The 14,271-nt window shown below is 34.1% G+C and overlaps 1 protein-coding gene across 1 annotated transcript in view; it reads left to right on the forward strand.

Moving 5' to 3' along the window:
* Positions 1-14,271, forward strand: part of LOC148945884 (cyclin-dependent kinase 10-like) — a 73,851-nt gene that overhangs the window by 12,481 nt on the left and 47,099 nt on the right. The window contains 2 exon segments of the mRNA XM_089097723.1: positions 3,212-3,368; positions 9,606-9,678. Coding sequence (XP_088953849.1) covers positions 3,249-3,368; positions 9,606-9,678 — 193 coding nt within the window. The 5' untranslated portion in view covers positions 3,212-3,248.

Genomic DNA, 14,271 nt, shown 5'->3' on the forward strand with positions numbered 1-14,271 from the left:
TTTTAATAGTCAAAAGTAATTTAAAGGCACCTAACACCCCTTCCAAGCCCACCATTTACCCAAACACATCCAATACAAATTTTGAGATAACCATTTTGTTCAGCATAGTTGATTTCCATATAGAAATTATGTTTTTGAGGAGGAAACTCCACCACAGCCCCCAGGATAAGGGTTGTAAGTTATGCCCTGGGGGCATATAAATAAAAGCCATTGTCATAAAAACTTCAAAAAAGGCTCATTCGATTGGAAATTCAAAGGGCTAGTGCCCTATTTAATAGTCAATAGTGATTGAAGGGCAACTAATCCCCCTCTCACACCCATTTTACCCCAAACACATCCAACCAACATTTTGAGATAGCCATTTTGTTCAATGTAATTATTTGGATAAACCCTGTGTTCTATACCCTCCAATCATAGATGCCATTGTTATTAATATTTTGGTACAAACAAAACTCACTATAGCAACTGACCCCCATTCATCCACGAGAAAATTTCTTGGTGACACCCAATACCTCTAATACCTATTAAAATGGTACAATTTTTACCTTCAATGCTTTAACATAATTGAAGCACTACAAACAGTATATCATTAGAGAAAATCTAAAACATATCCAACTTAAGAAATGAACATCTGCACTTAAAAGGAAAGACAAAAAGGGCCCCCCTCACTTGCACCCCTAACATGCGTTTTCTTTTTCAATCAGTAAAATACTAGAACAAATGCATTATGCATACTCAAAGAACTCTTGCTTAACACTTCCATAACACTTAACACTTGCTTAACACTTGAATAACACTTCCAGGAACGGATTTTCAGCCAACATAGTGTCACTAAGCAGCAATCTCAACCTTTTCTTACTTGTAAAGCCTTAAAGATTCAGTGAAACATAACCTTTGTGTAGATTGATCACAATTTTAAGTTTGACATAGATTTTCAGTTTATTTCTTTTGTAATTTAGACCTTTGCTAAATAGTTTCCATGGTTTGAGTTGAATCATTAGCCTAAATTAAATTTGTAAGCCTAATTTGAATCAGAACCCTTTTTATACAATGTTAATTGACAAAGAGGAAAGTAGGTGAGGCCTGAGCTCAAAAGATATCTTCAGGTGAAAATAGTAGATTTACGAAATGGAAAAATATTTCCAGACTTATATTTAGGTGGTGGGCCGATTTCTAATGGTTTTATTCTCTTAGAACAATTATTTTTACGTATTACCATGTAAAGCTGTTGCTGCAGATAGGGAAGGAGATAAAACATAAAAGTATCTTTATGATATACCTGAAAATCCAATTCACCTTTGTCATCAACATTCCAAGATAGGGAAAAAATACTGACTAAAAATTTTACTTTCTCAACTAATTGTAACTTAATTTCTGGCAAAATTAATTTCATCTACACATCAAATTTAATCCAAATCAGGTCCTTGGAAGGTGCATTTGTATCCCATTCTCTGCCTGATTCTAGTTTAATAGGCTCTACTAAAGATTATATGAAGAGGGGTATTATTTAACATAGAAAATAAGTTTTATTTCTCAGTTTGGGTTAAGTATTAAGTATTGTTAAGCATTGAAATTGGTCTCTAGGCAATTGCAAAGACAGTTCTGAGATTTTTAGCCAGACCTGAGTGTATGGTATTTTTAAAACTATTGCCCGTTTTTAAGACTTCATATAAACATTTTCTCAAACCCTCATTTGGCTGTAAATGTGATTCTGAAACTGTTGTCAACCAGCAAAAAAAAAAAAAATTAAACTCTTGAAAATTCACTATCTGTCAGTTTGGAAAATTGATGGAGATGGTTGTTTAAAAACAACAAACCTCCTCATGCCCAATTTTAGGCTTCATGTTTATTTCATTCAAGTCGCTCAACAACTTTTAAAATACCGTATAGAAAATTTATTGTAATATTTTGCCTTTGCTTTTAAAAATTATACATTTCAAGAGTATTTAACAAAATTCTAATAAAATTTGAATTCAAAATTAACTTTTGTATGTGGAAAAGTGTTGAAATGATGCCAGAATTGCCACTTTGGCAACTTTGCTATGAGTAATGTATGTTTTAAAATAATAGGAGAGCACTAAAACTGCTAATGCATGACTGGGTGGATTCCTGCACTGAGAGATCCTCTTGGCATGTTTCAAATGCCTCATGGTTAGGAAAAGGAAAGCCCATTTAGCTAAATACTGTCCCAACAGATCATCGACACAGGGACAAGTGTGCCCCCTTGCTCCCTAACAATGCCACTGAACAGCTCCCTCTAAAATTGATATTTTGTCTATTTAAAATAAATATATTTCTGAACTGAAAACTGTGAGCAAAACTGTGATAATTGTAACAGTCATTTTAAATTGAAGTAATTAAAGGTGTGTAAAAGAAAACTAATTGTCATAGATATTTTACATTGGAATATCTTATCACACTTAATAATGTTGTTTCCAGTAGTGTCCCTCCACCACCCCCCCCCCCCCCCCCCCCCAAAAACCAACAAATAAATAAAAAGGAACATATCATTTTCACTTTTACTGAAAAGCAAATACCTAGCTTAGATTGTAATTTTATTAAGCTAGTTGATTCTCTGTACATCTGAAAGGTTTGGTTTTAAAAGCAGGAAATATTTACAAAAACCAAATTGGATTTATTAATTGTGAGAAGTCTGAGTAGTTTTAAATTTTATGATGTTATAATAAACAATCAAATACTTAAAAAATTGACTTTGTTTACAGTAAAGCACAAAGTGAATTCTTTTTTGGAATGGTGGGGCTGGGCAGCCACTTCACTTTTAACTGTGACAATGTTAGTTTGTTAAAGTGTGCCTTTGTTGATTGAAATTTGTTTGTCTTAGGTTTCATTTATTCATGTTTACTAACTTATGCTCGTTTTAGGTTTGATTTATATAAGCTAATGTCTTCTTGCTTAAGTTATAGATAAGTTTTTCCGTTTTGCAGAATTTTTTTTTTCAACTAGGAGAAATTGCCCTTGGCAGTGTTCATAGTAATTTTCACTTTGGTGGAAATAAAATATCCCTTCTGAAAATATATATTCTTACCTTGTTTTGGTCTGCCTATGTATAATTCCTTATCCCTGAACCTACCATGGTTTGAATGTATTTTGCTCTTATTCTTCTAAGACAACTTAGGTGAAGACCTTATGCACAATCTTAGATAAAGTGCTTCTATGTAAGATCTTATGCATTATATTACTTTTTCCGTAGCATTAAATCGTTTTTAGAAGAAATACAAACAATCCAGATGACAGAGACAAAAAAAGACTTGGAAAATGCTGCCTCTAATTTCATACCGGAACCAAAGAAGGGTTTACTTACATCATTCTTGACCGGCGAAGCAATGGAAATTCCGGAGAAGCATCTGGTAAGTTTTTTAATTCTGTAGCAATTTATATTTTCAATTAATTATTGCATAATAAATAACTCTATGACTATAGTGTTTCATTATAATAAATACTCCAAAAAATTGAGATTCTATTAATATCTGAATGTTGAAACAATTAAACAGTTGGAGTTTGTGAAAAAAAGACACTGGGTGGGATTCTTTTTGAAGGATCTTCAAATTCAAATATGCACAAAATAGCAGGAAAATAAACATACAACCAAAACGAAGACAAAAGTGGAAGCATTTTGTTGATTATTTTTATATGAGACGGTTCTTCTAGAAACTGTGATAATGTGTTAAAAAAAAGTGTAAAAGTGTGGCACTTTTATGTATTTATATAGGACTTTAGTCATGAAAGTTTCTTTTGATGACTTAAGTCCTACCAGTTGCAGTTGCCCATTATGGTTTTTGAATTGTGGGGGACTGTTATGATGAAATAATTGGAGTATCTGCTGTTTATGCATTTTAAAAAAGTAGTAGGCTTACTTAATAATTCCAGTAGTTTGGTTCTTAAAGGTGACCTGGGTTTACCAAATCTGAGTCATAAGAGGACTATACAGATGATTAAAATTTTGTTTACGTTTGCCCAAACAAACAGTTCCTGGTAACGAACTGTAAGTAAGGAGCGACCCGGCTCAATGGTAACCGAAAGTCCAAAAAACAGAATTTTGATACCAATAGATACATCAAAATAATCAGATTTTAATTTTGATTTCAAATATATAAGTTTTATCAAGTTTAATTTTACCCATCAAAAGTTATGCGCCTGAGAAAATTTGGCTTATTTTTGAAAAAAGGGGAAAAGACCCCCTAAAATTTATAGAACCTTAAAGAAAATCACACCATCATATTCAGCGTATCAGAGAACCGTACTGTAGTGGTTTCATGCTCCTATCTACAAAAATGTGGAATTTTCCATTTTTTGCCAGAAGAAAGATCATGGATGCGTGTTTATTTGTTTTTTGTTTTGTTTTTTTCCCAGGGGTGATCGTATCGACCCAGTGGTCCTAGAATATCGTGGGAGGGCTCATTGGAACGGAAATTAAAAGTTCTAGTGCCCTTTTTAAGTGACCAAAAAAAATGGAGGGCAACTAGGCCCCCTCTCACGCTCATTTTTTCCCGAAGTCACCCGATCAAAATTTTGAGATAGCCATTTTGTTTAGTATGGTCGAAAATGTGATAACTATGTCTTTTAGGATGACTTAATCCCCCGAATCCCCCGGGGGAATGGCTGGAAGTTATGAACTTTACCCAATGTTAGCATATAGCATTGGTTATTGGGAAGCATACAGACGTTTTCAGGGGGAATTTTTTCTGGTAGTGGGGGGTGGGCATGGGTCAGGGATCACATGGGAGGATACTTTCATGGCGAAAGATATCATGGGGAAAGGGACATTGCTATGAAGGGGGCACCAGACTCCTGAGCATTATTTAAAAAAAATCCGGAATTAAAAATAGAAAAACAAATTTTTAAACTGAAAGTGAGGAGCAACATCAAAACCTAAAAAGAACAGAAAATATTAGCTATATGATTGGGCTCACCCCCTAGTCAATACCTCGCTCTTTAAGCCAAAGATTTTTTAGTACTTTCATAAGAGCAATTTATTCTAATTAACGGCCTTTGTGATTAAGGGGTCATTTTTAAAGAATTGGAACAAAATTCGAAATTTAGCTTAAAGAGCGAGGTATTGACTAGGGGGCGAACCCCCTAATATACGTATTAAAAATACATGAATATAGAAGTTCGATATGTAAGTTAATTCGTAAGTTACGTATATTTATTACTAATAAAAACGTTCGTAAATAAAATTCAACAAGTTTCGAGAAAGCCATTTACCCAAATAAAATTAAAACTAATATGCAAATTTTGTTTTAATTATTCATGTACGGTGAGCCAAAATCAAAACCTGCATTAATTCAAAAACGTTCAAAAATTAAATTTAAAAAAAATTTTATTAACTGAAAGTAAGGAGCAACGTTAAAAATTAAAACGAACAGAAATTATTCCGTATATGAAAGGGGATGCCCCTTCCTCAACGCTTCGCTCTCTACGCTAATGTTTGACTTTCTCACAACTCTATTTTTTTTAAACAATAAAAAACTTTAGAGTAAAGTGCGAGACGTTGAGGAGAGGACAGCCCCTTTCATATACGGAATAATTTCTGTTCGTTTTAAGTTTTAATGTCGCTCCTTACTTTCAGTTAAAAAAACTTGTTTTTTTGTTTAATAACTCTCTAAGAAGGTAGTTTATAATGAGACGTTGAATCATATGCAGTGCAATAGCGCTGCCTAAGTAAAGAGCAAGAAAGTAAAGCTGCCTAAGTATAGGTATAATGGCTTATATTTTTTTTAGACCAGGGCACTTCATTTGGAAGGAGTTTTCGTAGAAACTTTGAAAGGAGCTCATTCGATTGCAGATTGAAAGGGCTAGTGCCCTTTTTAAAATTAAAAAGTGATTTGAGGGCAACCAGCCCTCTCCCTACGCCCATCATTTCCCTAAATGTATTAGATAAAAATTTTGAGATAGCCATTTTGTTCAGCATAGTTGAAAGATACCGAAATTATGTCATTGAGGATGTCAACCTCCCTTTTGTCCTCAGGGCAATCTGTTCATTGTTTACATATAGTATGTGTTATTGAGAAAGGTATGTATTTTGAACTTTACTTTCCACAAAGACAAAGGGCATTCACGTGGGCCTTTCAGAGAATGGTAAGTAGAGTGTTGAACTAAATCAAAACATTTTATGTGTATGTAGATTGTCAAAAGGGTATAACTCAGGAATAATAGTATATTAATTTGGAACTTTCAGGAAATGACAAAAGAGAAGATCAAAAAGGCAATGTTTGCATGCTACCACTACTACTACAACTACCACCTTTACTGAAGCTACCACACTACTCCATTTATAATATTGAGGGGAAATTTGAAGTAAATCGAAACACACTATTTACATGTACTGTACATTGTCAGAGGAGTACTTCAGAGAATGCTTAAAGGGGAAGATCATCTGACCAAAAGGCAATTTGTGCACACTACTTCTATTGAAACTACTTGTAAGGCTAAGAACATTGGGATGAAAATTTCGAGAAGTATATGAACAAACAGGTTATCAAAAGTTCATATTAGCAATGTCTTAGCAATAACTAGTTGCACTAAGTTGAAACTTTCAGTACTTGATGAGAGGGATGTTCAACTTACCAAAAGGCAATACGTTAGTACTACTGCTGCTATTAGAACTATTGCTATTACAATCAATACTACTAGTAGTAATACTAATACGGCTACTGTGGCTACTATTACAACTATGCCTATTGGTCTGAAGATGAAATTTTCAAGGAATTTTGATCGGGGAAAGCGAACTGAATTACAACACGCCGTCTGTATACAGGTTGTCAAAAGGGCATAACAGCACTATCGTAGGAACAGTTTATTGTGAGAAGTTGAAACTAGCAGGGCTTGTTGTGGGGGATGTTGAACTAACCAAAAGGAAATATTTACATCGTAATGCCACTGTTTCTACTCATATTACTACTACTGCTACTATTATTACTGCTTCTACTGCTACCACTAAAGCTAAGGCTACTACTATTAATTCTACTTCTAATAGTGCTAGGGCCCGACCAATATGGATTATTTGGGTCCGACATCGATATTGGGTCCGATATGGTTTATTCTATTCTTTTTAGTGGTTTTGGTAGAAGATCTACTTCCTTGAAGCCACCTTTTTTTTTGGAACATTACTGCACCAGGTATGTATTGACAAGTGTCGACAGCACATATACTTTGACTCATCTCTGTTGCTCTCTCCACCTTGGTCATAATTTGCTGGTGGCTCCGCCCCCAATGACTGGACAATCAAAATTACCTGAGGAAATCTGGTGCCATCTTCTGGCCAAGTTACACATAAAAAAATATATGTCGGCCGATAACTGATATTTCTTTCCTGATATCCGATAATGACACTGACCCTCATGTCGGCCTAATAGTATCGATCGGCCGATATATCGGTCGGGCCCTAACTACTACTACTTGCTGCTATTAAATCTAAGGGTATTAAGGCGAAAGTTTCGGAATGTATTGAGACTGTATGGAACTAAATCGAAACACACTCTGCCTACAGAGGTTGTCAAGAGATCATGAGAAATGCTTCAGGAACCGTTGATTGTATTAAGTTGAAACTTTCAGCATGTGTTGAAGGGGATGTTGAGAAACCAAAGGGGCTATGCGCATACTGCTACTGCTGCTACAATGCAAGCTAAGGGTATTAAGTTGAGGCTTTTAAGGAATATTTAGGTGGATGTTGAAATTAATCAAAGCAAACTCTGAGCGTGTGGATTTTCTAAAAGGTGACAAAGCAGTATCTCAAGAACGGCTTACATTATTAAGTTAGACCTTTAAGGGTAAGTTTGACAGATTTTTAACTAACTTTAAGGCACTATGTGTATGCTGTTAATATTACCACTACGTTTACTGTAACTCATGAGTCTCAGGGTATTGAGGTAAAACTTTTTGGGGGACGTTTAGGGGGAATTCCAATTAAATGAAAAAACTATATGCATGCAGGATTTCAAAAGTGCATTTAAGCAATATCATAGGCAGCTGTGTTCTATAATAGCTAAAAGTTTTATTGAAACTTTTAAAGGAGCTAATTCGATTTACAGTTAAAAGTTCTAATGCTCCTTTTAAGAGTAAAAAGAGATTGGAGGGAAAGCAGCCCTTCTCCTAAGCCCATTCACTTTCCAAAGACATCCAGTCAAAATTTTCACACAACCATTTTGTTAAGCATAGTAAAACAGTCCAGCAACTATATCTCTAGGGATATTGAGTATGTCGATCCCCTACAATTGTGCAATGGACCCACTATGCTTTAAAACTAAATCAAAAGGCACTGTGTATATGGTTGCCAATAAGACACCTCAGCAATATCTCTTGAATTACTGGGGTTATTAAATTGAAACTTTCGGGGCTACTACTATTACTACTTCTACTCTTATAACTTAAATGAATAAAAAAAAGTGTATATGTACCCAGGTTGTCAAAGAGCATAGATAGAATGTTTTGGGAATAATATTTAGTTTTACTTTTCAGGTCAGCATGGAGGAGGTATAAAATTAAGTTAAACTTTACTATTGGTGTCCATATTAAAAGCTATTGAAAAAATTTCTCCAACATACAAATAGGAAGGCAAACTATGAAAACTTATAGAAAAACTGAAAAAATATAAAATATTATTTTTTTTCCACGAAAAAGTTTACGTCAATAAAAAACGGACAGGAATTAATTTTAAAACATTTTCCTTAAAATAAGTTTTTCAAAAAAAAGTAAAGAGCTCCAATAAGCCAAAAAGGAGCATAAATAAATTCAAATAATCTTCCAATCGTAAAACTACCACAAATACCATCAACAAATAAAGGAAACCAAAAACGAAAAGAAACTACAATAAATAACCGATTCAAACTTAGAACGAGCAAAAATTAACAAGAGTGGGGCTGATAGCCTCCTTGCTTTCTCAATGCCAGAACATAACTTGCACTTTACTGGAAACCAAATACATTTTAAATGTTTTCACTTTTTTCTTTAATAAACGAAAAATCATCAAAACTTTAAGGAATAAATATCAGTAGAACCATATGTATATTAAACTGACAATCGGTAATTTGTTTTTTTCTTTTCATCAAAACTTTAAGGAATAAATATCATTAGAACCATATGTATATTAAACTGACAATCGGTAATTTTTTCTTTTCAGTTAAAAAAAGCTTAACTGAATCAATAATTTAAAGCTTAAAAAGGTGATTACAGATATAGAAAAAACTAGATGCGGAAAAATTTCACTGAAACCAAATAATTTGGAAGTTCTGTGAATTCAGTCTTTCAATTGTTTATTTGAGATGTAAACAGAAGCATAAATATCTACTTACAAATTACGAGTCTAAATCAATTTAAACGAAAAAAATTTTGTGACTGGTTGAAATTTGGAAGAGTTTTAGGCCTTATAACTCAAAATTGTGCTAGAAAGGAACGGGGACGCCATTTTAGATTCACTTGTAGATGACCCTGCCTGGTTATTTGCGTGCTAGGTTGGGATCATGGGAGACTGGAAGATTTTTTGTGTTTGTAAAAGGCGTTTGTTAAAAAAAAAATATTTTCTTTTATCAATTGTTTCCTCATGCTTGATTTTTGAAATTGTTTCATGAATTGTTTGTTCTTTCCAGTATGGGAAATGTCGACGCGTATCAGAGTTTGAAAAATTGAACCGAATCGGAGAAGGAACCTATGGCATTGTTTGTGAGTCTCTTAGTTGTGTTTGAATCTTTTTTTTCCGTCCAGACACGTAAATGAGAAAAGTAAATGCCCTGAAACAGTAGTGACAACAGTGACAAAATAAAATTAAACCGAGTTGGAAATCGGGCTTTTCAGCTGTATCAAGTCTTAAGGCATCTTAACACAAAATAAACAAGAATTAGGTAGAATTTTTGATGAAATATCATATTTTTTTTTATCCTTCTGATATGATTATCATATAATTCTTGGATATATTCTGAAGAGGATTGTACCTTTTTTCGACAGTATCAGACTTCAGTTTTTTTTTCTTTTTACAGTGTATTCTGATGATAATGTCCAGTGCATGAACATACTACTACTCCCTAACAACTCGCTGCAGTACCAAGCCGCTTAAGGCCAACACAACTACGCACGCTCTTCCTCCACCCCAGTATACTCATAGACTCCCTCTTTACACCCTCTCAAGAAGTTCCAATTTCCTTTAAATCCTTTCTTACGATCTCCTTTCACCTATTTTTGACGTAATACCTTAAACTAGGTATTTTTTTCCCCCAAACGATACTGCCTTTCCATAACGAACAAATAAACGTTCAAATGAGGACAATTTCATTTATTTAGACAGTGAAAACAGGTATAAAGTCTAGATTTTTCGATCACATATACAGCCATCGTCATCAGTAAAAATACTAAAATATTAAAATTCAAACTAATATATTAATACAAAACAGAATAGTAACTTCTGGTTCATTCACTAAATATTTTTTTTCTGAGAGAGTTCAATAAACAGGGTTCATTCAAAGTCTTAAGATATAAATTTTCTGCTTTAATCTTGCCTAAAGGTAAAATGAATTTCCAATGAAGGTGGCAAAGCCTTTTCTGTCTTTTAATTGCAAAAGAAATGTTGAATTTATAGTTGTATACTTGATTGGTCTCATATATATATATATATATATATATATATATATATATATATATATATATATATATATATATATATATATCCACATATATACGACGTATTTTCGACGTAATACCTTAAACCAGGTACAGGTATCCTTTTCCCAGACCACACTGCCTTTCTATGATGAACAAATAAATTATTTGAATACTTTAGTATTTCTACTGATGACGATCGCTGTATATGTGATCAAAATATCTAGACTTTTGTACCTGTTTTCACTGTCTAAATAAATGGACATATCCCTATTTGAACGTATATTTGTTCCGTACACCCAATTTAAGGAAGACCTGCTTTTCAGTTGCCCCTACATGGTTCGCCGAAAATGATGATCTTTGGTAATGTGTCATCGTTCATCCGCAGAGTGTGTCCTAACCATCTCCATCATTCTCTCATTATAGCCTTAGAAAGCGGGATAGAACCGCATTTTTTGTACAGGTTATTTTTTGGAAAACAGATAGTCAGACGGGTACCCCAAACAATCCGTAGTCAGTTCCTCTGAGAAACATCCTCTTCCGTCTTTCGGAGCGCCAACGTTTCAGACCCATACTTGACCACGGATATCACTGTAGCTTCCAGTATTCTAGTCTTGTTTCGCGGATTTATCATCCTATTCTTTCAAACTTATTTCAACTGTGAAAAACACCCTGGGCCTTGGCTATTCTAATTTTAATATTTTCGTTGCATCCACACTAAAAATACTACCGAGATAAGTGAAGCTTTCCACTTGGTCGATCTTCTCGTTACCCGAAATCACCTCTTTACCCTCACTTATTCCCAGTCTGAGCAACTTAATCTTTTTAACATTAATTTCCAAGCGTATTCTTGCGCCCTGAGCCGTCAAAGCCTCCAAAAATCATTCATTCTGCTAATATTTTCATCTAGGATGCTCAAATCATCGGCATGATCGAAATTTTGGGAAGTTTTACTTTCCCATTTGATTCCATACTCTCCCATGGTCTTTTCTGTGTTTCTTAAGACAAAATCCATCATCATGATCTATATAAATGGGGGTAGAATTTAACCCTGCTTAACTATTGATTCAGTACGAAACCAGCTACTAATATCTTTTTCTGCCTTAACCGCAGCAATGGTATTCTCGTACATAGTACTAGTGGCTTTACTGTTTCTATCTGGTATACCGTACAAGGGTAGAACATTTACTACACCTCTTCTATCGGCTGAATGAAAACCTTGCTCATAATCTATAAAACTGAAGACTAAAGGGATTCGACGATTAATATAAGAGAAAAAATTTGGTCGACCCAACTTCTCCCCTTCTTATAATCACATCTTTCTTCTCTTAAAACTGTATCTAAAGCATCTCTAAATTGAAAAATGTATCATCATACTAAATAATTTTCTTCCTACAAAAACGGGGTTAATGCCTCTGTAACTATCATTATCACTCTTATCACCTTTCTTATCGCGATGTTTAATTAAAGTTTTCTTAAAATCGCTAATTGCTTTCGCATTTTCAAAATTAATAATCGTACTCTTCAGTAATTATCTCTTATTTCACAACAAACACATTTAAAGAACTATTTACCCCACTATCATCATCTGGTGCTATATTATTTTTTAATCCTTTTAGTACTGTCTCTAATTCATCCTCGTAAAATCAATCTTTCTTCACTTCTAAAGCGTTACGATCTTTTATTCTTTTCTACATCATTTCTTGTAACTTTGTCACGGCTTAGCATATTCTCAAAATGTTCTCCCCATCGTTGTTTAATTTTTTTCTTATCACTAATTGTGGCGCCGCACCTATCTTTAATTGTGAGAAGTTGAGATTGGCTATTCCTCTCAGTTTTGTTACATGGCGATACGATATTTTACTAATCTTCAGCAATTTTGTAAATGGCCTCCACTTTATACCTCCTTAATTCATATTTTAATGCTTTCTCTACCTTCCTTACATTGCTCTTATTTCCATATGATGTACTCAAATACTTCTTGTACTAGCCCCTCCTCTTCTCTACTAAACTTAAAGCATTTTAATTAATATTCCTAGCTGAATTTCTAACTCTTCTCCCTAAGACACCATCTGCTACTTCACGAACTATTTTCCTAACAAAGCTAAAAAGCTATATTCTGGAAAGATTTCAAAGTCTGACACGCAGATGTTTTTATACAATGCCTGTCTAACCTTGATAATATTTTAATTCTTAATTGGTCAAGAGGCAGACAGAGATGAATTGGACATTAAAATGTGCTGGATTTGCGAAAAACTGTCGGAAAATAACATAGAAACAATAGGAAATGCTCAGTTTGAAACAATAATCTTATTACGGGGAGTTTCAGAGATATGGGATACTCAGAGGCGTGAATCCACGCCTCTGCCATGCGTTCCCCTCAAAAGAACTGCCCCGGAAGTTACAAACCGACCCTCCAGCCATGAATTTTGCTTACATTAAAAAGTTCGAATAGTTTAATTTCTTCTAAACAATTTAATTTCTTCTAAATAGTTTATTTCTTCTATAATAGTTTAATCTTCTACATTGTCCAATTTTATACTCTTTAGTTTAGTCTTTACTATTCCTGGAAAGTCTCTCTCAAGTTCTTATTTTGGAGTCTCTCAACGTTATAACTTCTCGGAAGGTAATTACCCTTCCTAAATTTCGGCTTCAAATTAACCCTAGACAGTACTAAATGGTAATCTTTACTTTTGAAATCACTATCAGCACTCCTTTATGCTCTGGTATCTTATATCGACCCTGTAATTATTCTGTTTGCAAGTTGTTGTACCGTAAACTGAGTACCATGTTAACTTGTGGGTTATTTTGTGATCAAATAGGCCTACTGTATTGGTTACAACTATATTGTTGTACCTACAAAGTTGCAGCAGTCTATAACCGATACTTTTTTTCTTTTGCTACACCAAATTTACCTTAGCTAGGATACCATCTGTCCCTATTTTTACCAACCTGGATATTAAAAATCCCAAATAAAAATACCATATTTCTACCTGAGATCCTGTAGCTGTAAGAAAATTCATTTGACTCGCTACTCATATCTCCGTGAGTCGGTTCTACGAGAACACACTACTATGACTGATACCTTGGTTTTTACCTTGGACTGATGACTACTATGACTGATACCTTGATTTTTACCTTGGACTGATGACTACTATGAATGATACCTTGGTTTTTACCTTGGACTGATGACTACTATGGCTGATACCTTGGTTTTTACCTATGACTGATACCTTGTTTTTTTTTTTTAAATGAGCAACTAGGATTCTACTATTAATACCTTCCCAATCTAAACAAGACTTAGAAGCTCCCTTATTCCTCATGAGACCTTCTCCGTGCCTATGTACCCCATCCTTCTTGCATGAGTAAATACATTCTACATAATCTATTTTCATGTTACCTATCCCTAGGATTTGACTTTAAGAAAGACCTAACAAGTCCACTTCAACATGTCTGAATTCTTCAGTTAAAACTTCAATGTGATAGTTGTTTTTTAACGATGTTACATTTAAATTTCCAATTTTCATTTTATTTAAATCATAGAAACTATTTTGGCCTCAGGCAACGGAGACCCCAAACCATCTCACAACACCGGGACATCTCCAAACCTTTCATACCAGCCAATCCTCGTGTTGGCATTTGGCGGGTTTGAATAAATGTTTG

Source organism: Artemia sp. Qi Xiang Cuo, chromosome 12 (genome assembly GCF_049724085.1).
Source record: "Artemia sp. Qi Xiang Cuo chromosome 12, ASM4972408v1, whole genome shotgun sequence".
Classification (NCBI taxonomy): Eukaryota; Metazoa; Arthropoda; class Branchiopoda; order Anostraca; family Artemiidae; genus Artemia; species Artemia sp. Qi Xiang Cuo.